Source organism: Hemicordylus capensis, chromosome 1 (assembly GCF_027244095.1).
Source record: "Hemicordylus capensis ecotype Gifberg chromosome 1, rHemCap1.1.pri, whole genome shotgun sequence".
Taxonomy (NCBI): domain Eukaryota; kingdom Metazoa; phylum Chordata; class Lepidosauria; order Squamata; family Cordylidae; genus Hemicordylus; species Hemicordylus capensis.
Genome location: NC_069657.1, coordinates 442,863,302 through 442,885,554, shown reverse-complemented (window position 1 = coordinate 442,885,554; position 22,253 = coordinate 442,863,302). Strand labels below are relative to the sequence as shown.

The following is a 22,253-nucleotide window of genomic DNA, read 5'->3' as shown; positions in this document are numbered from 1 at the left end:
ATACGTGCATACACATACACATAAACACAAGACACCAGCAACAGCCACTGGAGAGATGAATAGGCTGAATAGGGATAGTTGTTATCCCATTGCTAAAGCAGCTGCCACATTGAAGGGTGCCTCTTACCCATTTAGCAGGAGTATGTCGCATGTATACATATGTCTACAAATTTGTAATGAGTATTCCTTTCTTCCCATGATTGTTTCAAATAAGGCACAGGGGTGATTGTCAACATTCTGTTTTTAAAAGATGGCTGCTATGACAGGCAGTCCGATGTTGATGTTAGGGACCTGCTGGGGCTGCTACACAACTTGAAAGGCAGCCCCAATAGTGTAGCGCTATCGGACTGCTGTGGAGATACTTAAAACTGCTTCTGGGAAGTCACATGCTGCTACTTCCATTGGAAATAAGCCATTTTAAATTGTTCTGCAGCAGCTCCATTACACTACACTTTGGGGGCTGCCTTTCAAATTGCGTAGCAGCCCCAGTGGGTCCCTAACATCAACATCGGGCTGCCTGTCATGTTAGCCAGTGTCATTTTAATTTTCTGATGTGAAGAAACAAGGTTTCCAACTTTATATTGGTTGAATAAATTGAATTATTAGTGAAATAATAAACTGGGTTTGTTCTTTTTAAAAGAAAAAAATCCAGGGAGCATTATCCCTGCTTAACTAATTTAATATAAAACATCCTTATGAAATCAGACAGAAGGGTAATCTTGGCAGTTAGAAATAATTAATTTCCTTGTACTTTTCCAGTTTTCTCAGGGAAAAAGGACACAGATGCTGACATCCTAACAAAGCACCAGTGCATTGTAAGATGTGCCCGTGCTATGGATGAGTTCTAGACCATCACAATATCAGTGGTTGTTTCGTAGTTGGTTTTCGTTTTTGCTGTTTCTTTGCAGCGGGTGGCATTTCAGTGACCTCCCCTTCCCTTGGAAGTCCTCTGTGTCATCCAAAAATACGTCCCTGAAGGCTGTGTGATGCTTAGAGACATATTTTCAGGTTGGCACATAGTACTTCTGGGAGAAGGGGAGGCTGTCAGAATTCATACTCTACCTCTTGAGTGCCAGTGCTGAGTTAGTCCTTCACATCTGCAGCACTGACACATCTCACAAAGCACCAGCACTGCATTAGTAAGAGCGTTGGACAGTAATTTTCTTAGATTACTGAAAGGCAACAGTACAGCCTTTCAACAAATGACATGACTCTTCTGAATTAAGAGTTGCAGGTGCATTTGTGTTCAGGTGACTAGCTTTTAAATGAGCCTCTTTTTGAAAAGCAAAGGCAGTCTTGTTCTTTTCTTGCATCTTGGATTTTTTCCAGGGACTCCCAACTGGGAATTCCAAATCCGGAAGCTTACACAATGATTTCAAGCTTAGGCATTTTTGTACATGATGTTCAAGTTGCTAAGGAAGTTTTTCATCAGTTAGTGAGAACAATATGGGAGAGATTTGAAAGTGAAATGGTCATTACTGGTTGAGCTTCTTAACCTTGGAGGAGAAATGATACAGTATTTGTAATAATTTAAAATAGATGGAGTTGTTCGCAGAAATCAAAATTTCAAGGTACTTTGTTTATATTTAATATATATCCCTCTCTATTCCATGGGCTCAGAGCAGCTTACGGGTTCTTTTTTCTAAAAGTTAATATAGTCAGTGTATAGAGAGGTACATTTTAAAGATTAAAATATAAGTTGTGATTTTTTTATGGATGCATGTGTGTGTGTGTGTGTGTGTGTGTGTGTGTGTGTGTAAATTGGGTGGTAGCATAAGCATCAGCAGTTTCCATAAGGTAGAACTGCATAATGGTTTTGAATATTTGTGCTGTAAAGGTTGTCAGAACTCATTTTGGAAAATAAAAGTATAGAACAAGCTTTTTGAATATTTTTTGCAGATCAAGTCCTCAAGTCAAGACAATCTTTTGGATGAAGTAATGAAAATTTTTTCTGAAAATGCTGAATTAGCAGGAAGGGAGAAACTAAGGAAACAGTCATCAGGCTGCAGTGGTATTGCCAGATCACAGAGTGTGAAAACCACTGCTGAGTTTTCTGATGGCAAGTTAACTAAACAAGAATACCTTGCAAGGTCCAGTACACGTAGAATGGAAGATTCTAACTTCTCAAATTCTTCAAAAACACTTACAGCAGGCACTAAAGGAAGGGCCAAGTCTGTAAAGGAAAACGTACATACAAATCTGTCACAACGACAATCAAAAGATTGTAACCCTTATGCTACTTTACCTCGGGCAAGCAGTGTGATTTCAACAGCCGAAGGAACTACTCGAAGGACAAGCATCCATGATTTTTTATCTAAGGACACTAGGCAACCAGTATCAGTTGACCCAGCACCATCTGCAACTGACAGAAGTGTCCCATCGTCTTCTAGTGAGTACAATCCTCAACAGCAGTCCTCTGTTTTTCATTATACACCTTATGCTGCAATTACCTTGTCAGAAAATGACTTGGGTAGTATATGTACCCTAGATCATTCTGCATATACATCAGAAAAGCCTAGGAATACAAGGACAGGCAAGGCAAACGTTGTTCTTAAAACTTGTTCACATAGTAACGTGCACAATGATAAGGTGGGCTTATCAATAAGAGGTATTGGGAAACTTTCTGCAATCTGTCTGTCTAGGCCATTTTTGTCAATTAACACTGAATTGGTCAGCAATGTAAGTGGATTGCCCCAGAGGCCTGTTTCAAAAGCCACTGATAGGACATTTGGCTCATCAGTAAAATCGCCACAGAAAGACCACCCGCCAGCTTCTGAGGATCAGAAATCTGATGACAGAAACGTAGAGATGACTCAGAATAGTAGTGAATGTACTGCCCTTTCAAATGTAAACACTAGTGACAGTGAATCCCGATTACCAGTTTCTGAGGATACTCAAACTGTATGGTATGAATATGGTTGTGTATGATAAACACAAATAATAAGAAGTAATCTCTCCTATACAGTGTGGATGTTCTTGTTAATGTTCACTAGTTTAGGCCATGTTTAAATTGTTCACTAGCTAGGATAGTAGCTAGGTATACACATTTTTCTCTGAATGGAGATGGAGAACTCACTTTTTTCCCTTTAGCATGTGGATGAATGTATAATTGTAACCATGCCAAAGCTTGCATGAAATATTAACTGCACTGTGTATTTTCTGCATGCCTTTTAAAAGCCTTAATAATACAAGCTAACAGTCTGTATTTTTATTTTCTATTTGTTACAAATATTTTATTTTCTGTACATTGCTGGATGCATGCTAACCCAGTTGCATGCTGCTGTGCCAGAAACGGCACAAAAAAACAGGTAACTTTCAGCAACAGTAATTTCCTCAGTTCCCCTTCCTTTCAGATGCACCATTATCATGTGGATTATACCTTTTGGGCCCAATCAAATGTTTACTTAGCCTTTTTGTCTAGTACTCCCAGTTAAGCTTGCATAGGATTGTGCTACTAGTCATAACTGACTTTCGTTAAATAGAGGCCTCGGGGGTGGGGGGCGGCAGTATTTTCCCCCTGTTGCTCATGTGAAAAATTGCAGAAAAGGAGATTCTGCACATTTAGCTTTTTATTTATGCCATGTGTTAATTCTACTCAAGAAATAACTTACAGTCAAAATCATTCAGTGCCTCCAGTTTGCACACTAAATATGAACTATTAAGATGTTTAGAATCCTAAATGGTGACCCTTTGTTTTGTTTTAAGATACACAACTAAATGTTGCAGTTGCATTGGAAAGACTGACCCCCTCCATCTTTTTCCTTTCATGTGCTTTTCCGTCCCATGCTTGATGTACTTTGTGGTCATGTATTGTCTTGTCTATAGAGCTTTATCTGAATTTTTATTATATAGCCTTATCTAAAGTTTTATAGTGTATTAAAATAAAAAATAAAAATAATGGTGGTATTTTTTTCTGTTCAGGAATATGAGGATTGATTAGAAAATGAAATGCAAAATGTTTTTAAAATTGGGCCAAGACACAAAGAGGATATTTCAAGCATGCCCAGGGTTTGATTCTCTCTCTTCAACCCCCACCCCTTTGAACAGCAGAATCCCATATCATATCAATGGGTTGTTTTTGTTTTCAGGCCTATTGATTCTGCCTTTCCATAAAAATACCCAAGGCGGCAAACAACAAACAAATTGAAATAATGAATCCAGAAACTACACCTTTAAAAGTTAATTTCAATTGGCTGAATTGAAACTTAATTTCAATTTCATGTGTTTCCTAAACTCAGGACAACACTCTCAGAAAGGGAACTGAAGATTGCTTCCTTATTTCTAAAGGTAAAGTTGCGCTGTCGAGTCGGTGTTGACTCCTGGCGACCACAGAGCCATGTGGATTTCTTTGGTAGAATACAGGAGGGGTTTACCATTGCCTCCTCCCGTGCAGTATGAGATGATGCCTTTCAAAAGAAAGGAAAGATTGTGCCACAATGTTGCCAGATTGAGTAACTGTTGATTCCTGGTGACCACAGAGCCATGTGGTTTTCTTGGTAGAATAAAGGAGTGGTTTTTTCAGCATCTTCCTATTTCACTGCTGTCCGGTATAGGTGTTTCCCATAGCCTGGAAAACATACCAGCGGGGATTTGAACTGGCAACCTCTGGCTTGCTAGGCAAGTCATTTCTCCACTGCACCAAACTGGAATGTTGCAGAAAGAACTCATTTAGCTCTTTATTCTCAAGGTCATTTCTAGATTGTCTCTAGTTGACAAAGAAACAACATTAATTAAAGGACTTTCTTTTCCTCTGCACAATAATGAGAACAAGCATGTTCATCCACATCTTTGCTAAAATAAAGTATGTTATATAAGCCACCTCAGTGCAAGCCCATGGGCTTGAATAAACATTTTGATAAGGTTTTTGTGACTGGGCTGCATATGAAAATTGAGAGGTTTTGGAAGAGAGAGCTAACCAACATAAAAACATTCTTCAAATATAGAGCAGCTTCCCTGTCTTGTCATGTTTCCTGCTGCCCATAACACAGGGCTACACAACAAACTAATCTACAAAAAATGCTTGCTCACAACTTTGCTTCCTAATTATATCCTTGCTGAACTATTTAGGGAAATTATACGTGTTAGCAGGATTGTTCTTGATATATGCGCATATAGAGTATGTAAGCATTAAGTCAGCACAGTCATTGTTTTTCTTATACTGTAACTTTAAAAAAAAATTATAAGAACACAGAATTCTCTCTTTTTTTTTTAAATGCTTTCCAGAGAGGGCTTTTGAGCCCACTAAGTAGAATAGGGATGCACAAATGGCTATTATTTGTCACATCAACAATGCAACTAGTCCCTGCTCCCCATGTCTGCATTATTTTGTTACATTTTGATTTTTTAAAACATCCTTTCAGTGTTCTGCATTCCATTATGCTAGACATTCAAGAACTGGCTAATTAAAGTAGCATGTGAAAGTCTGAGAAAGCAGTTCTTGACAAAAGCTAAAATCCAGAATGCAGGTACTATTATAGGGAAGTGATAATATCTACTGTGTTCTACTTATATACCTTGCATACTTACAGCTGACATACATATAGCAACAGCAGTCAGGAAAACATTTTCGCTTCTCCCCCTTCTCCTCAAAACTCAAGATCCAAGGGCTTCATGACCATCATGGATATATTCCTGGGCACACACAGAGGAAAGAAGCAAACACAGCTACCCCCTCTGCCCACCAAGCAGTATAAAGCAAGCCTTGCACACTGTTAGTTTAGTCACTCCTTGTAACTCTAGTACCACCCTCATAAGGCTCTGCAGCATGGCAGCCATTGCCCATTAATGGCAGTGGCTTGTTCTATCCAGATTTACATTGGACATAGTGAATTTTCGCCATTGTGTCTTGTATAAGAATATATTGTGACTCTCATTTTATTGATATTGAAAGATAATAAGCAGCACCAGTTCATGGTAATCAACCACATCACCTGACTGACTTGACCGTTCTTGTTCAACCTATGTTCGATTTCCTTTGAAATGTTCCCAGTGTCATTTATTTATTTATTCAATTTCTATACCGCCCTTCCAAAAATGGCTCAGGGTGGTTTACACAGAGAAATAACAAACAAATAAGATGGAACCCTGTCCCCAAAGGGGTCACAATCTTTAAAAGAAACACAAGATAAGTACCAGCAACAGTCACTGGAGGGATGCTGTGCTGGGGACAGATAGGGCCAGTTACTCTCCCCGCTAAACAAAGAGAATCTCCATTTTTAAAAGGTACCCATTTACTCAGTTAGCTGGTTAGTTTAAGAGCTAGTTCACATGACGACTGATGTACAAAGATGTCTTGTGTCAAGTTGGCTACACACAGAAGCAGCTATGTAATTGCTTCACCACTTGGGCATCATATAAATAATCCTGTATTTACCATGCCACTTCTGAAATCTCAGATGAAGGGTTGATAAATAATGCAGTTATTCTGGGCTGTGTTATGAACTGGGTGGGTCATAAAGTGATCATACCGTTGAGTCTTATGATTGGTTGTACAAATTGACTCTTAACTCAAAGAATTAAATGCAGGACTGCTATCCCAAGAGAAGCATGAGGAGCTGAATTAATTGGTCTGCTGTGAATTGGAATAATTGTTTTGCTTGCAAGGAAAGGCTTGCTTGAAGCTTTGCTTTTCTAAGTGAATAGCTCATTTAAGATAATTTGGTTTTGCATGTCCCATTTTGCTGCATGCAAGGATCATTTTCTGCTTTACAGACTTGATTGCTAGAGTGAATAAATCAGTCACACATTATCTGCTGATGTAATTAGTCACAGTTCAGTAAGTTTCCTAGTGTTTTTACTCTTATGCAGAATCTATTAGAATTGAGAATTCATCATCCCCAGTGATAGTTGGCGGGGGGGCGGGCGGCGCAGGGGAAGGAATCTAAGGTGCACAGTTTAAAAAACCCCACAGCAGAATATTAACAGAATAAGCCTGCCGAACAACTGTCTTCCTACCTCCCCTTCTTATTCCTCTCCATTATGTTTGTAGCCCTTCTACCTAACAATGTATGTTGCAATGTGAGGACATCTTATTTTTCTTTCCTGCTAAATAAATAACATGAAATGCTTTTTTTCTGCAGATGTGGAAGCTAAACCAGAAAGCAGAAATTCAAAAAGCAGGTCTAGGGAGCAACAAAGCTCCTAATTCTATTACCCCCACTACATGAGATGTGGGCCAAGTGGTGAGTTTTCTCCCCAACATGTAAATGAGATCACTTTCATTTACGGACCAAAAAAAAACCCCGAACTAACAATATGTTATAAATAAGAACAAGTGCACATTGCATTAACAGTTGTAAATACTGCTTGCATTAAGTGGCTCTTTTAGCTTGCTTAATTCTAAAGCCAAGTGGAGTTTGGCATTTTGTTTTATCCACCCAAACAGAGTATCAAAAGTTTTAAACTTACTCCACTTTCTTCATTCTTCACCAAAATTATATCAGTGTATATTCTATATTTACCTGAATACAATTCTGAATTTATGATTATCTCCTTAAAAATACAGTTTTAGTATAGATTATACTTTATTTACCTGAAAGAATATTCTGAATTTGAGATTACCTTCCCCCCGCCCCTTCCCCATTTGTAATATCAAATATGTGGGGGGTGGGGACTAGTCTTGGATTCAGGTAAATATGGTAAACATCATTATCTGAACTTAGATTTATCCATGTTCAGTTTTTGTCTCGTGCAACCTTATACAAATAGAGTTCCTGTTGATCCCAGAAACTGAAGAACCAACTGTTGTGCCACAGGTTATATTGTACTGTATAGAGCAAGTCATTTTCTCTAGATTTGGTTTAAATTTCTAAGAGGAAATTTCAGGAATAGTAATTCTGCTTAAAATTAGAAAGTGACATGCACATACTCCACAATAAATAAACAAACTATGCCAAGGAAAGCTGAATTCTGTGACCTGTACAAGCTAAGCAGGTTTGCATGATGCCTCTTATTTGATATGATTCTGCCCCTTTTTCTATTTTGCATAATTTTTCTGGTCTTATTAGTTAAGGTGATGGCCAAGAAACTACACAGGGCATTTCCTGAACACCAGAAATGTGCCATTTCTCTGGCTTCAAAGAAACTTCCAACTATATCTGCACAATCATACACACTAGAAAATTGCATTTAAAAGGGCAGGGGGGCGGGGAGCCAAAGTTCTTGGAAAGCTGAATTCTGCCTCATATCACATTCTGCACTTTTTGTGCTCCCACAGAATATTGCAGCATACACAGAGCCCTGCATGGTGCATGTGAAAATATAGACACAAGGTGAAAGACTTATTTGTTTTAATTAACTGCTCTGTGGTGCCCAGAGGACACCATTGGCATTCTGTCTGCCCTATTTATCATTGCTCAAATAATTTCTACAGTGCCCTCCTAGCCCTTTTAGTTTCTTTTACTCTGAATTTTATCTCTCTCCTATATCTAAGCTTTTCTTACATTATCTTTCTTCTCTTTCTACTTTTCAATTGAACACAGAGAGAAAAGTGTCCTTCAGTATCTCAGTATGAAGCCTATTTATTTCTGAAGTAACAAGGCGTCCAGCTATAGGAATCATGTTTAAAACAAACAAATATGTTGAGGAAAGTTTTTGCAGGCCTACATGAATAGAGCAGTCAAGAAATACAAAACTTCTTTCCTTGAATCAAGGAACTTTACTGGCATCTCCTGCTGAATTTTTTAAAGACGGAATTTATTGCACATTGCACTGTTAAGATCTACTGGGGAAAAGGACAATTTTCATCTCTCTAAGGACCAAGGGTTGTGCAGTCTCAAGAATTACTCCAGGAAGTAATTTTATGGACTTAGTCACCATTTGCTTATTGCTTCCGCTAATCATGAGCAATATTTAGTTCTGTAAAACTGAAAGGGGAATATATTGTGGAATTTGCTGTATATACAGGTACCAAAAAGGAAAAGAGCCCCACAAGCTTATTGGCAGTTCACGGCCTTATTGGGTTTGCATAATTTGCATGGCGTTGCTCTTCGTAAGACAAGACTGCTGATTTACTTTGTGTATGGCAGAAAGAAACTGAAAACATAACTGAACACTTTAAACCACACTCACCATTAATTCATCTTTTCCATATGTGTATTCTACACAACAATATTCCAGTGTTTCAGCAGGAAAATGACAGAAGAAATATTTCTGGAACATTCTTTTTCTGATAAAATGGTTTTTGGGGTTGTTTTTTTACATAACCATCTCCAGGATACAACTGTCTTACATTAAATATTTTGTATTTTTACTTGTTTGTTTTTTAATTGTGATTTTGCTAGGAGAAAGCTTTATGGGGAAAGACCATCATAAATATGGTCACAATCTGCGTTTTGCAAGCCATTCATTTTAGTAGGGCTCTTACTAATAAGTTGTTTTTTGTTCTTTATAATTTTATTTACATTAAGGTTGATTAATGTTGTTGGTACTTTTAAATATTTGTATGCATTTGTTGTCTTAAAAACTCTTGCAAAGAGCACAAGAAAATAGATGTGGTTAATCCTGGGAAATGTACATGAAATTATTCTGGTTTATATTAAATTTCAAAGTTTTATTTTCTTACAAGCCAGTACATGTATTTCCATGACCTCTATCAGATTTAACCATTTAACCTCATAGGGTTTAACCCTGCTTATGCACGTGAGAATCTTTCACCCCATCATCTTTTACATTTATCTCAGCCAAGTTTCAGTTATGAGTAGAATTGCAGTATATTTATGTTCTTGTTGAACTGGGACCACTACCTTCATAAAGATCAAATGTTCTTGCTTACCTCATTCCACAGAGCATGAAAAATATTGTATTATACTCATCAGTCTTTTCCTTACTGTTACCAAGATTATTTCTACAAGTTAGAGTAGACTTTGCCAGTGGAAAACAGAAGGCAGCAAGCAAGACTTCACATGCACATGCATCAGAGGCCAGGTGCACAATGCTGCTAATTGCCTGCCACACCCATGGTGGTGAAGCACATCACTCTCCAGTCCAGCCCCACCCTCCCAGGTTGTCGGTCAGTGGTATGCACCTTTGCCCACCATCATGTGCAGGCTACTCACAGCTAGGGTATATGGAGAGTATCTCCAGAGGCAGCATAGCAGCTATATCTGTTTTGTACTTCCTGCCCTCTGCATAGGAGGGTAGGATGGTAGCCATAGTTCAATAACTTCCGATTCCATGACTTTTCACACATCCATGGGTATGCTTAGTGTGGCTATATCTTAACGGTTTCCCAGCATAATGTTTTTAGGTGTATAAGGCTTGCAGTGCAGGGCAAGCTCTCCTTAATTTCAGTATGGGGAGAGCAGGTGAGAATTGGTATTGGACCCAAGGAATGTTTCCATTATGATGCTTGATAGACAAAAAATATTGCCACATAACTTATCCATGATAATGCCCATGGCTAGCTCAGGTCACTTGCCTGGGTGTATATGAACAGGATCTATCTGAACATCATTAGAACATCAGCCCAATCAAGTGCCATAGAGTGAGCAGAGGTATTTACAAGTCTGACCAGACTTGGCAACATGATCAAAACTGATGTGATTCTTACAATTCTGAGAGTGTCTTTGTGTATATAAAAACAACATAATTCATATATTCAAACAAAGTATTTATGGAAGACTTGACATTAAGAAGCAACTTCTAGAAAGATGAATGGAACTTCTTCAGGCCAGGTCCTGAGTGCTTCTGAGCACCCTCATTTCCCAACAGAGAGCTCTGGAAATTAAGGGCACCAAGTCCCATATACAGTCATAAACTACCAATAAAAGGACTTCCTGATTTGAACAAAGATATCCAGAATCCCAGTATCACAAGCAGCACTGTGCATCATGCTAATTTTAGTTGGAAATTATTCTGCCATTACAAAGAATTGTAAACTGGGATGGCTAAGGGTCACATCCCATGATCCAGCGCTACCTAGTAACCACTTCTATGCTGAGCCATGTGGTTGCTCTATGTGGGGTGCTATTCATGCACTGCCACATGCCTTCTTTTGATTTCCTCCATACCACCACAAATCTTTTAAAACAAGTGCATGCTAGAATGGCAAGTGGTTTACACTCCAGAGACCAGCCACATAGAAGAGCTTGTTTGTATGAACTGACTCCAAGGCACTGCATGGTTTGGGATTTGTTGCTTTGTTAGCGCTTTTGGGAACAACCATGCACTTTTCATGTATTTGCCAGACCTCTGATTGACCATACCTATTTTCTTTAGATTTGCACCTTTTTGAGCTTTGCACTTGTTTTATATACCCATGTAAGATTTAAGATTTCATTTCATAAGCATGCTACCCTTTTACAGGCAACAAGATTGTCTACCAGGTGCTTCTGTTGTGTTTGACCCTTTGAAATCAAGAGAAAATTGTGCCAAGACTATTTAATTTACATGGGGCTTGCATGGGAGAGATTGAAGGTATATTTTGCCCCATCTAATATACCTATGTGGGGCAACAGGCTGGATTTAGGACTACAAATCAAATTTTTTTAAAGCATCATTCAAAGTGTTAAAAATGAAATACAATATTCTCTTAACACTCATCTTTCTGAAAGGGTGAGGCTTATGGGCTATAAATTTATTTCCTTAGCTCCTTCTCAACAGAGCCTGGATTTTGTGCAGGAGAACCAAAGGCCCTGTAATAATTCTGATAGCTTCCCCTTCCAGTGCACTGTGAGGGATATTACCTGGTTTTCCTGACCTCTCTAGACTTCACTCCTTTTGAATCGGTGAAGAAAACTGAAATGTGTCATCCCTTTATCCCAATTTTCATAACAGTCTAGACAGTTTATTTAAAAATGCAACTTTTAAAAAACCATTTATAAAATCAATGACAGTGTCGGGGAAAGCGTGTAACTTCACCATCCGTCAAAATCCCAGCACCTTTGGAACTAAATGCAAGGGCTTTTTCATTGCACATGACAATATTCAGCAGCTGCAAAGCGGAAGCTGGAAATCTGTTCTAAGACAATGAAATGTTTTAATTTCCACTCTGCTGCTGTTGCTAAGGCTACAGTTGCCATGTCCAAACTGCATTGTTTCTTGAAATGTCAAGTGTTTTTCAAGGAAGAGTGCAGCTCCAGCAATGGAGCCAATATATGTGCTCAGATGTAAACTCTTATTGTGTGTGTAGCTCAAAAATTGTTAAGAATGGAACTGCCTTAAAAGGGGAGCACCTGGGTGCGACACAAACTGTTTGAACACTGTTTTACAGAAACTCTTATTTAAAGCTGTAGTTTTCCTTTCTTATACCTATTAAGGAGTTTTGTAATGTTTGCCATTGTACACTACTTAATTATGTTATTAAAATTCCAAGCCAAATAACTTCTCACTTCTTTTTTTCCCTCCTAAAGCTTTTATTTGCTCTCCTAGCGGAACCAGTTGCATACAAGTGCGTTAACTGGGAGTTGGGGGGGGGGGCAGATGTTAAACATAAATTTAATAGGTAGATATTAAATGTTAGGGCTCCGTATCTGCAGGAAGAAAGAGGATAAAATATTTTTTCTTTGCGTATAATTTGAACTCGGTTGAGTGCAGCAAGCCAAGGGTAAAATGCAGCTGCGTTTGGAAAATCGTGGACATTTCTGATCTTCCAGTTTCAAAAAAAGGATAGCATAGAGCTGGAAAAGATACAGAGAAGGGCACTCAAAATAGCAAGGGATTGGAGCATCTTGCATTTGGGGCTATTATGTTAGGGAAAGTGTAGGGATTAGGATGATAGAGGCTTATAAAGTTATGCATGGTTTGGAGAAACGGAATAGAGATAATTTCCCCCTCTCATAAAGGGCTCACCCTTACGATGGGCAGTAAATTTAGGATAGACAAAAGGAAATATTTGTTACACAGCCCATAATTAGTGTATGGAATTCCCTGACACAAGATGTAATGATGGCCACTGACTTAGGCCAAGTCCCTGTGTGCAGCAGAACGAGGGAGTAGAATGACACACTATACCAAAGATAGGATATGCCATTTTTACATGCTCTTACTGGAAGCAGAAAACTATGAAGAAAGGTTGTGATCTGGCTTTGCTGTGCTAAGTTTCTATTTACAGGGAGTGTTTTTCCATAGAGGAAATACTCCAAAATACAGTCCCTTAACTGCTGTCTGAAATGTACAATCCATTCCACTATTTGGGGTTGGGCCAAAGCTCAAAGGTAGAGCATCTGCTTTGCATGTTGTGTGTCCCATGTTGAACTCTGGCATCTCCAGGTAGGGCTGGGAAAGACTCCTGCCTGAAACCATGGACAGCTGCTGCCAGTTACTGAAGAACATACCAAGCTAGATGGACTGATGGTTTGACTCAGTATAAGGCAGCGTCCTATCTACCACCTCAGAAATCTTTCAGTGTATTCCCACATTATTCTGCTGCATGCATAGACTCAACGCCATGGTTTTCAATAGGGATCTGGCAAATTCATAAAAGATCATTTCACTAGTCACCATTGCTAAATGGAACTTTTAGGTTCCAAGTATTGTACATCTTTGCAAGGGACCCAAAAAGCCATGAGGTCTATTGCTTTCATGGGCTTCCTAGAAGAATCTAGCTGCCCTCTGCTAGAAACACGATACTGAGCTAAAAGAACCTTTGGCCCACTATATGCTCCCATTCCAGCTCATTTACTACTTCAAGCACTGCTATTGAGAGGACAAAATGCTGGCTGCATAAACCATAGATTGGCCTCGTGAAGGTTCTGCTGACAAATGCAGCAGCTGGGACATTGGCTGACTGAGGAAAAATTGAATTACTGTAATCTAACATGTATGTCGGGGGCTGGGCAGATGAAGTAGTAGGCTGGCTTCTTACAGGTTAGGGTCATCGGGGGCAGGGAGTAGTTTAGCCCCTCTCCCAACATTGTCCTTGAATGCATGCACACACACATACTTTCTCCAGTATAAGTTAACTGTTGCCATTCACTCCTATGGGGGGAACCAAAGAACTGCACTGAGAGGCTACAATCTGGTGCGGACTCCCTCCAGACTGGTACTGTGTCGGGCAGCCCTCATTGACTCCCTGGAAGCCTTGCAACATAAAAGTCTTTCCTCCAAACATACACCAGCCGCCAATAATTGGCATTTTGCTAGTTCTTCTCATACCCAATACACTGGCTAGAGCCATGATAAGAACAGCCCTGCGGGATCAGGCCCAAGGCCCTTTTGATGCTTTTGAATGAGGGGCATCTGCCAACCTTGGTTGCTAGGAATTTAATCTGGGTCTTATACACGCAAAAACATGTACTGTACTCTACTACTGATCTATGGCTGTCTCACATAGACTGGTGCAGCTGGGAACAAGCATTATCAAACACGTCCCAAAGCTAGAGTTATAATATTCAACTAAAAAAGATCGTCTGCAATGTTGAAACAGTATAGCCCTATTATGTGTGCATTTGGGTGTCTGTACTCATACAGATATTTTGTGTAAAGGCAGTCATTTTGAAAGTGAACCTGAGTACTATAGACCCTTCAAGACACTGCTAAGTAGTGTACTGCTGTTCATACATTCAATAATAGCCTCATTCAGCTATTATAAAATCATTCTGCTGTAGCCATGTGCAGCAGGGTGAAGGGGAAGTCCCACCCCCCACCGCATCAATCAGCAGTGAATCCCACTACTCGCACTTACAGTGGGGCTTGTCTGAAGAGAGAAAAACCCAATATGTATGGCAGGCACTTCCATGATTACAAGACTGGATCAAGCACATTGCTGATGGACACATGGGGAGTAGGACTTCCTCCCCCTTTGCCCCACTGCACATGGCTACAGCGGGGCGATTTTATAACATCTGAATGAGGCTAATGTGTGAGTACCTGTGTGTCCAGATGTGTATATGTATACACTGTATACTTCAAGTATATGCTGATGGGATCTGAGCTGTTGGTGACTAACCAGGAGAGGGATCTTGGGGTCATGGTGGACAGCTTGTTGAAAGTGTCAACTCAATATGCAGCAGCTGTAAAACAGGCCAATTCCATGCTAGGGATCATTAGGAAGGGGATTGCAAATAAAACTGCTAATATTATAATGCCCTTATACAAAACTATGGTGTGACCACACTTGGAGTACTGTGTACAATTCTGGTCACCACATCTAAAAAAGGACATTGTTGTACTGGAAAAGGTGCAGAAGAGGGCAACCAAGATGATCAGGGGCCTAGAGCACCTTCCTTATGAAGCAAGGCTACAACACCTGGGGCTTTTTAGTTTAGTAAAAAGACTGCAGGGAGACATGATAGAGGTCTATAAAATCATGCATGGTGTGGAGAAAGTGGATAGAGAGAAATTCTTTTCCCTCTCCCATAACACTAGAACCAGGGGTCATCCCATGAAATTGAGTGCCAGGAAATCTAGGACCAAGAAACAAGTACTTTTTCACACAACACATAATCAACTTGTGGAATTCTCTGCCACGAGATGTGGTGACAGCCAACAACCTGGATGGCTTTAAGAGGGCTTTGGATAACTTCATAGAGGAGAGATCTATCAATTGCTATTAGTCAGAGTCCTATAGGCCACCTCCAGCCTCAGAGGCAGGATGCCTCTGAGTACCAGTTGCAGGGGAGTAACAGCAGGAGAGAGGGCATGCCCTCAACTCCTGCCTGTGGCTTCCAGCAGCATCTGGTGGGCCACTATGCGAAACAGGATGCTGGACAAGATGAGCCACCTTTCTTACAAGGCAAGACTACAACACCTGAGGCTTTTTAGTTTAGAAAAAAGACGACTGCGGGGAGACATGATGGAGGTCTATAAAATCATGCATGGTGTGGAGAAAGTGGAGAGAAAGATATTCTTTTCCCTCTCACACAACACTAGAACCAGGGGTCACTCCATGAAATTGATTGCCAGGAGGTCTAGGACCAACAAACGGAAGTACTTTTTCACACAACGTGTGATCCACTTGTGGAACTCTCTGCCACAGGATGTGGTGACGGCCAACAACCTGGATGGCTTTAAGAGGGCTTTGGATAACTTCATAGAGAGATCTATCAATTGCTATTAGTCAGAGTCCTATAGGCCACCTCCAGCCTCAGAGGCAGAATGCCTCTGAGTACCTGTTGCAGGGGAGTAATAGCAGGAGAGAGGGCATGCCCTCAACTCCTGCCTGTGGCTTCCAGTGGCATCTGGTGGGCCACTGTGCGAAACAGGATGCTGGACTAGATGGGCCTTGAGCCTGATCCAGCAGGGCTGTTCTTATGTTTCTTATGAGCCTTGGGCATGATCCAGCAGGGCTGTTCTTATGTTCTGTACACAGATTGTTCGTGTATTGAACCACAGCATGCAATAGGGCTTCTCTCTCTACAATATAGACAAATATTTAATAGGACAACTGTTTTATTGCATTTAACACAATTGCCACAGAACAAAACATACAAAAATGGTGGTGTACAACTAAGCTACTTGTCGCTTTCATCAAAATGCACAATTATGGGTTCATGTCCTGTGGACTTCAGAAACTTTAGGAAGTCCTCTGGATGTAGTCCCATGGTTGCCGAGTTAGTCATTGGGTGAAAATACAACTTCTTGTGACTTCCCTCCAGAAAGCCAGCATCCAATACAAACTTCACATCACCCTGGTCACAGAAAAGAGCTAAAGGAGTCGCACAGCCCTGACCAACTTTTAGCTTATCCAACATGGCTGCCTCATCAGCAAAGCGCAGGTTCCCACTTCCAACGCCCAGTTTCTTCGCCAAGCCGTTTAAATCGATTTGCCGGTCATGCAGAACGGTCACCAACCAGAAACCTTTTTTCTTCTTGTCTTTAAGGAAAAGGTTTTTGCTGTGAGCACCTTCCAGATGTTGTACATGGGGCATCATTTCTTCAACTGTGAACACCTACAAAAGATCATTGGAAAACAACATTATGGGCTGAGGGCACATGATACAGTCACCTTACTAAAGCTAAGTAAGCTCAGGTCTGGTTAATGCCTGGATGGAAGATCACTGTGGAACCCAATGGATGCCACCTTGAGTTCCATGATGGAGCTAAAAAAATTCAGCAGACACAGCTTCTCAGATCATTTAGTACAGATGTACCTGAATAATTTCAGGTGATGCATCTAATGTAAATGTAAATAAATAAGATCTACCCAACCGTGTTTCCCAAAAATGCCACATAGTCTAGTAAATCTACAGGCAGAAATTCAACAGGTGTGGCATTAACAACTGCTTGCCACAGATGGATTTCTCCCTGGTGCATTGTAATACTATCCACAGCACCTGCATTCTTGAAGCATCTCTAGCTTTGATCCTCAAGGAGGAAACAAGGCAATATTCCCCATCTTTGTTCCACATTGGCAGACAAGGAAATACAATAAAACACAGAGCAGGAAGTGAGAAGGGGTTGCAATGTCTTCCTCCTTCCTCCATTCAGGCTGAGGGACAAGCAAGCCCTTCTGCTGCTATCATCATCCTGAACTGAGAGGAAAGGAAAACTACACATGCTAGGCGGTGTTCCCTCTAAGGCATGCATGTGCACACGCTAATGCGATTTTTGATCCCTCTCAGGGTGGCCCAGAACAAAATTTACTCCTCACACAGATGAAAAGAATTAGAACACTGATGCTCGGGCAAGCTCATCACTAATGTAAATGTAACTTGGCCCTCAATGGCAGAGCACCTGCTCTGCAAGGACAAGAATCCCCGGTTCAATCCTTGGCAAATAGAGTCAAATAATCTCAAGCAACAGCAAGGCTAAAGGTCCCTTACCCAAGACCCAGAAGAGCTGCTGCCAACTAGGCAGACAACCTTGGGTTAGATGGGCCAGAAGTCTGCTTTGCAGTTTCATGGCGCACTCCCAAAGACAGTTGTGTGCAGTGTTCCCTCTAACAGGGGTTATTGGATGATGTTGACTACAACTCCCATAATGCCCAAGCCAAAGCCTTTGCAGCTTTGTTGACTACAACTCCCACAACTCCCATGCTGACTACAACTCCCATAATTCCCAAGCCAAAGCCTTTGCTGCTGGAAATTCTGGGAGTTGTAATCAACACCTGGAAATCCCTGCTAGAGGGAACACTGGTTGTGTGTGCCAGTTCTTCATTCTAGGAAGCCAAACTGATACAAGACCCAGAACACCTGCTCCATTCTAGGGCCTGACTTCCGGCATGGCTCTTGTGCTTTAGATTAACAGCTATAGCACAACCAGACATTCAACACGGTTTCCCCCCTCTTCACTGCTGTGCAAGGACGGACACAAGGGCAAGGGGCGAAGCTAGGGGAGAGGGGGCCGTGTTCATCCCTCTTTCTGGCGGCCCCCCAGACTGAGGGAGATAATGAAGAAAACAGGGAGGGATGCAGCTGGAGGCAGGTGTTCTTTGAACCCTTTCCTTCAATTATAGCTACGCCCGCCCCCCGCTCCCCACACACAGCGCTGGTTTGCCTATCGAATTCCTCTCCTGCACCTGTTAGCCCAGTCCCCGCTAACAACGCCAGAAGCAAAGCCTGCAGGAAATGCCTCTGAGCATGTCCAGAGGGCCGTTCTCCTCCGCCAAGGCGTCCAGATGATAAAAAATCAGCAATGTGCACGCAGATGGGGGGGGGGGTCAGCCCCTGCTGCTCCAAGCAGCACCCGCAAGGAAGCGCGAGCCCCCCCTCTGGAAGCCGGAAGGGAAAGACGCGCGAACTGGAGGAAGCCATCCGCAGCCACGGGGTGGCAAGTGCCCTCTTTGCCTACTCGCCGCCTCTGCATTCAGGTGGGGCTGCCAACCCTCCAGGAGCCTAGTGGAAGCCATTCTGGGGAGTTTAATGGCTAGATATTGTAAGAAGCTTTTTTTGGGGGGGGGGATTACTGGAAATCTCCAGGAAAAGCTTCTCAGGGACCCTTAGAAGCCGCCGCCACCTCCCAGGCTGCGCCTCCGAGTCCGCTCACTTCGGGGTGCTCCACGGTCAGCGCTTGGATGCCCAGGCCTCGCAGGCGCTCCTCCAACTCCCCCCGAAGCGCGGCGTCCTGCTGCTGCTGCCGGTCAGCCATGTCCGGCAGGGGCGATCCTCCTCGGCGCCGGCCTTCACATCGGAGGCTGTCAGCTGGTCCGCCGGCGCGGCGCGGGAGGGGGACAGGACAGGAGAGGCTCCGCCTGCCTGCCTTTCTGGGAACAGGGGGAGCCGGCAAGTTCCCTGGTTCCGAAGCTGCGGCTTGCTGCTAGCAAAGCGGCGAGGCGAGGCTCGCTTTGAGAGTCCGGTGGTTCTTCTCGGCCCCTGGGCGTGGGACTTCCGTCTCCGCGGCGTCCGAAGGCTTTTTGCAATCGCAAGCGGAGGCGCTCTTAGGACCGGGCCTCCCAACGCTCCCCGGGAGTGCGCTGCGCAGCCGTGCAGGTTGCGACAGCCGACCGCGTGACCGAGAGCAGCAGGAGGATCCAGCGCTGCTGCACGCACGCTACGAGGGGAAGGGAGGAGGACGACGAGGGAGGAGGAGCTGCAGCTGCGGCGACGAGCTTGAGGGGCGCATCAGGGGCACCGCTCCGTCCGCTCTACCCACCAAGCTCGAAAAGCACCAAAGGTTCTTCTCCTTCCGTTCCTCCTCGCTACCTATTTTAGGCTAATATTTCCATGCATGTTCCTGCTGCTCTGGTGGGCGGGCTCAAGCCATTGGCCAGATTGGCCTCTTCCAGAAGGGGCATCTTCGAGGGTTAATGGGCTTCAAAACGAGCCACGACACGCCCACATGGCCCACTCCTGAGCAAGGGGAGGGATGCGTTATCCACCCATCCTGCGCTTTCTGTACCGGCCCCCTGCCTTGTCACGGCCCCAGCACGCAGCAGCCGCCGCCGCCTGATTGGCTGGCTCTCCCGCAGCTCCTTCCGTCCAGCGGCCTTTCCCGGCTTAAAACGTGGATTTCATGCTGGTATGTTTGAGCAACAGAAGGTTGAAACGGGGGGGTGTCTGTAGTCGCTTCTCTCCCTTGCCTCCCACCCCAACCCCACCCCATTTCTGTTTCCCCTCCGACTGAGTTCATTCACTGGGGTTAGTTTCAAATTAGTTTATTTTTGCAACAATGACCTTATCCCAGCAGCCGCTCGCGAGTTGACTGACCAGCAAAAACACTTTTCTTCCTCCTCTTCCTGGCTGGTTTTGTTCCCAACCAATTCTTAAGTGTTTGCTCTCTTTATTTACACTGCAGCTTTTGCAATCTCTGTGTAGAGTATTTTCCCCCAATTCCTTCATTTCTCTCAGCTCCCATCAGGTCATCTTCAGGGGGTAAGAAAAAGCTTGAGACGCTTCCTCTCGCTCTCCTTTCTTTCCTCCTATTCGGTAGCATTTCTACCCCCTTTCCCTAAAACACCGAGAACCGCCCCACCCCCCGAGAAATATTTCCCAGGCCGAGCTGCTTTGGAAACGGGAGATGTGAGAAGAGGCTGCTGGGAGCTCCTAGTCGTTTTAAAGCCAAGACAATGTAAAACGAGAGAAAGGGGGAAATAGTAAGTGTTTGGAAAAAGAAAAAGCAAAGAGGCAAGGAGTTTGTCAAGAAGGACTTGGGGGAGACTGCTGTCCCCTCTCTCCCTCCTCCTCCTATAGACAAACTTCCAGTTCTCTCAAACCAGTTATATAAAAAGATCTAGTATCTCGCTTTCCTACTCCTTCTGTTCCTTTTTTAATGTTTTTCTCCAGTTGCTTGCTGGGCTTCCCCCCCCCCCCCTCAAAGAATGTTTAGCCAGAAAATGGTGTTTGTCTGCAGTCCTATCTCCTCTCACATGGACTAGGAGAGGTGGGGCGTAGCAAGGTTGGAGTGGGCCCAGAGACAAGATTTTAAAATGGGCCCCCCCTCACTGAAGCTCAGCTCATGAAGTAAAGAAATCGTGTGTGTGTAATGTGCACAACAGAACATCATTCTAAATTACATTTTAAAAGGTTTTGTAAATTGTGGACGATGCAAGTCATTTGATGGTACTAGAGAAAGATGTGCTGTTCTGGTAGCTCCAGGTCTTAATACTCACATCAGTTTTGGAGGATAAACACAACTGAAGGAAGCCTGGGCAGCTATGTGGCTGGGGGAGTCAGTCATGTGACTTGCTGCAGTAGGCCCCCAGACAACTGTCTCCCCTTGCCCTATTATAGTTAGGAGTGTGCACGGAACCGCCACACTGTGGTCCGGCACTGGGGTGGGGGGTTGCTTTAAGAGCGGCGGGAGGGTTTACTTACCCCTCCCTCTGCTTTCCTGCTTGGCGCCGTAAGTAGTAGAGTAATTGGGGCGGCAGGTTCCCTCCCTGCCACCCCTTCCCCGCTGCGGCTCTGCAAAGCTCGGCAAAGCTCCCAGTAATAGTAGTAGATCAGCTCACTATAGATGCTGGAAAATGTTGCCAGCAAGAGTTTTCCCCCCCTTCCCCTTTTCCCTACCTAATACTTGAAGAGGAGCCAGGAGGACTTGTGACTTCCTGGAAGTCTCGCCCTCTTGCCCTTCTTCTGTTTAATTCCTGTTGTGTGGAGTTTTGCTGTTCATGATCTAGAGATTTTACTTTTTCCAAGGTATGGGGATGGGTTGTCAAGCTCTGCATGCTCTGAGACAGGGCCAGTGAAAATTTAGTACGTCCTCTATTCCTTCTGCTCCGCCTTCTCTGCCCCAGTTCTGGTCCTGTCTTGCTCTGGGACAGTACAGCTTTGTTTTTTGAGATTTCTCAGCTTTGCTATTCTGTGTTTCTCTGTGTGCGAGGTGGGGAAGGGAATCGCCATGACCAGTTGTGAGTGTTCTGCTAAGCCTTCCTAGTGTTCTTTGCAATCTGTGTGGCCTGAACCTGGTCCCCTTACTTTCCCTCCTCCCCCGCTTCTCCCCACTGTTCGTTAATCCTCTGTTAGCCCGTTCACATTTTTTGCCTATTCCCTTCCCTCTCACACGACATATATCTCGGCAATGGAGATTGCGCATACCGGCGATATGCTCAGAGGATCCCTCTCGGAGGGCCCTCTTTCTGATACCCCAATAGCCTCTTTGAGGGCAGGAATTGCAGTGAAAAATGGAGCGCCGGTCCCGGCAGTAGCCCGGTGGGGGGGAAGCCGGAAGGCTTGTGGCCCCAAACTGGGCATGCTAAAGCGCCCCAAAAATCAAAACATTTGAAGGGGGCGGACGGTGCCAAACTAAAAAGGAAAGAAAGGCTCCTCTGGCATCGCTATGCGAGCGACTTCAGATCAGGGCCATGAGGGAGCAGCCACCTGGAAAGGCTATGTCGGATTTTCCTGCCGAAATTGCGGCCACCATTTTGCCGAGCACCATCCCTGGCATGATCAGCCTGCCGCAGCCAGCCCTTTCCTCGTCGTTAGCCCTTGTCA

At 43.3% G+C, this 22,253-nt stretch overlaps 3 protein-coding genes across 19 annotated transcripts in view; 2 read left to right on the top strand and 1 right to left on the bottom strand.

Moving 5' to 3' along the window:
* CCDC88A (coiled-coil domain containing 88A) overlaps positions 1–12,321 on the top strand; it is a 249,095-nt gene extending 236,774 nt beyond the window's left edge. For 5 of the 9 annotated variants that reach the window (XM_053246234.1, XM_053246225.1, XM_053246220.1 and 2 more), the window contains one exon: positions 1,900–3,898. In XM_053246234.1, the coding sequence (XP_053102209.1) occupies positions 1,900–2,928 (1,029 nt within the window). In that variant the 3' untranslated portion in view covers positions 2,929–3,898. Of the gene's footprint in view, positions 1–1,899; positions 3,899–7,079; positions 7,182–8,480 lie in introns of those variants that run through there. The other 4 variants (XM_053246281.1, XM_053246272.1, XM_053246254.1 and 1 more) reach the window with 2 other exon arrangements.
* Positions 12,322–16,311: 3,990 nt separating this feature from the next.
* Positions 16,312–18,997, bottom strand: LOC128323310 (prolyl-tRNA synthetase associated domain-containing protein 1-like). The gene is made up of 2 exons (XM_053246177.1): positions 18,865–18,997; positions 16,312–16,829 (listed from the first exon to the last, which is right to left on the bottom strand). The coding sequence occupies exons 1-2, from the start codon at positions 18,964–18,966 to the stop codon at positions 16,392–16,394; spliced, it is 540 nt and encodes a 179-aa protein (XP_053102152.1). The 5' UTR covers positions 18,967–18,997; the 3' UTR covers positions 16,312–16,391.
* MTIF2 (mitochondrial translational initiation factor 2) overlaps positions 18,511–22,253 on the top strand; it is a 42,071-nt gene continuing 38,328 nt past the window's right edge. For 2 of the 9 annotated variants that reach the window (XM_053246096.1, XM_053246039.1), the window contains exon 1: positions 19,705–19,836. In XM_053246096.1, coding sequence (XP_053102071.1) covers positions 19,831–19,836 — 6 coding nt within the window. In that variant the 5' untranslated portion in view covers positions 19,705–19,830. Of the gene's footprint in view, positions 18,689–19,360; positions 19,492–19,704; positions 19,837–20,395; positions 20,411–22,253 lie in introns of those variants that run through there. The other 7 variants (XM_053246011.1, XM_053246029.1, XM_053246078.1 and 4 more) reach the window with 7 other exon arrangements.

Excerpts from the sequence above, each read along its gene's own strand:
- LOC128323310 (XM_053246177.1), bottom strand. The coding sequence starts at position 18,966 with ATGGCTGACCGGCAGCAGCAGCAGGACGCCGCGCTTCGGGGGGAGTTG. Across the intron at positions 16,830-18,864 it reads TGACCGTGGAGCACCCCGAA|GTGTTCACAGTTGAAGAAAT; the intron begins GTGAGCGGACTC and ends GATCTTTTGTAG.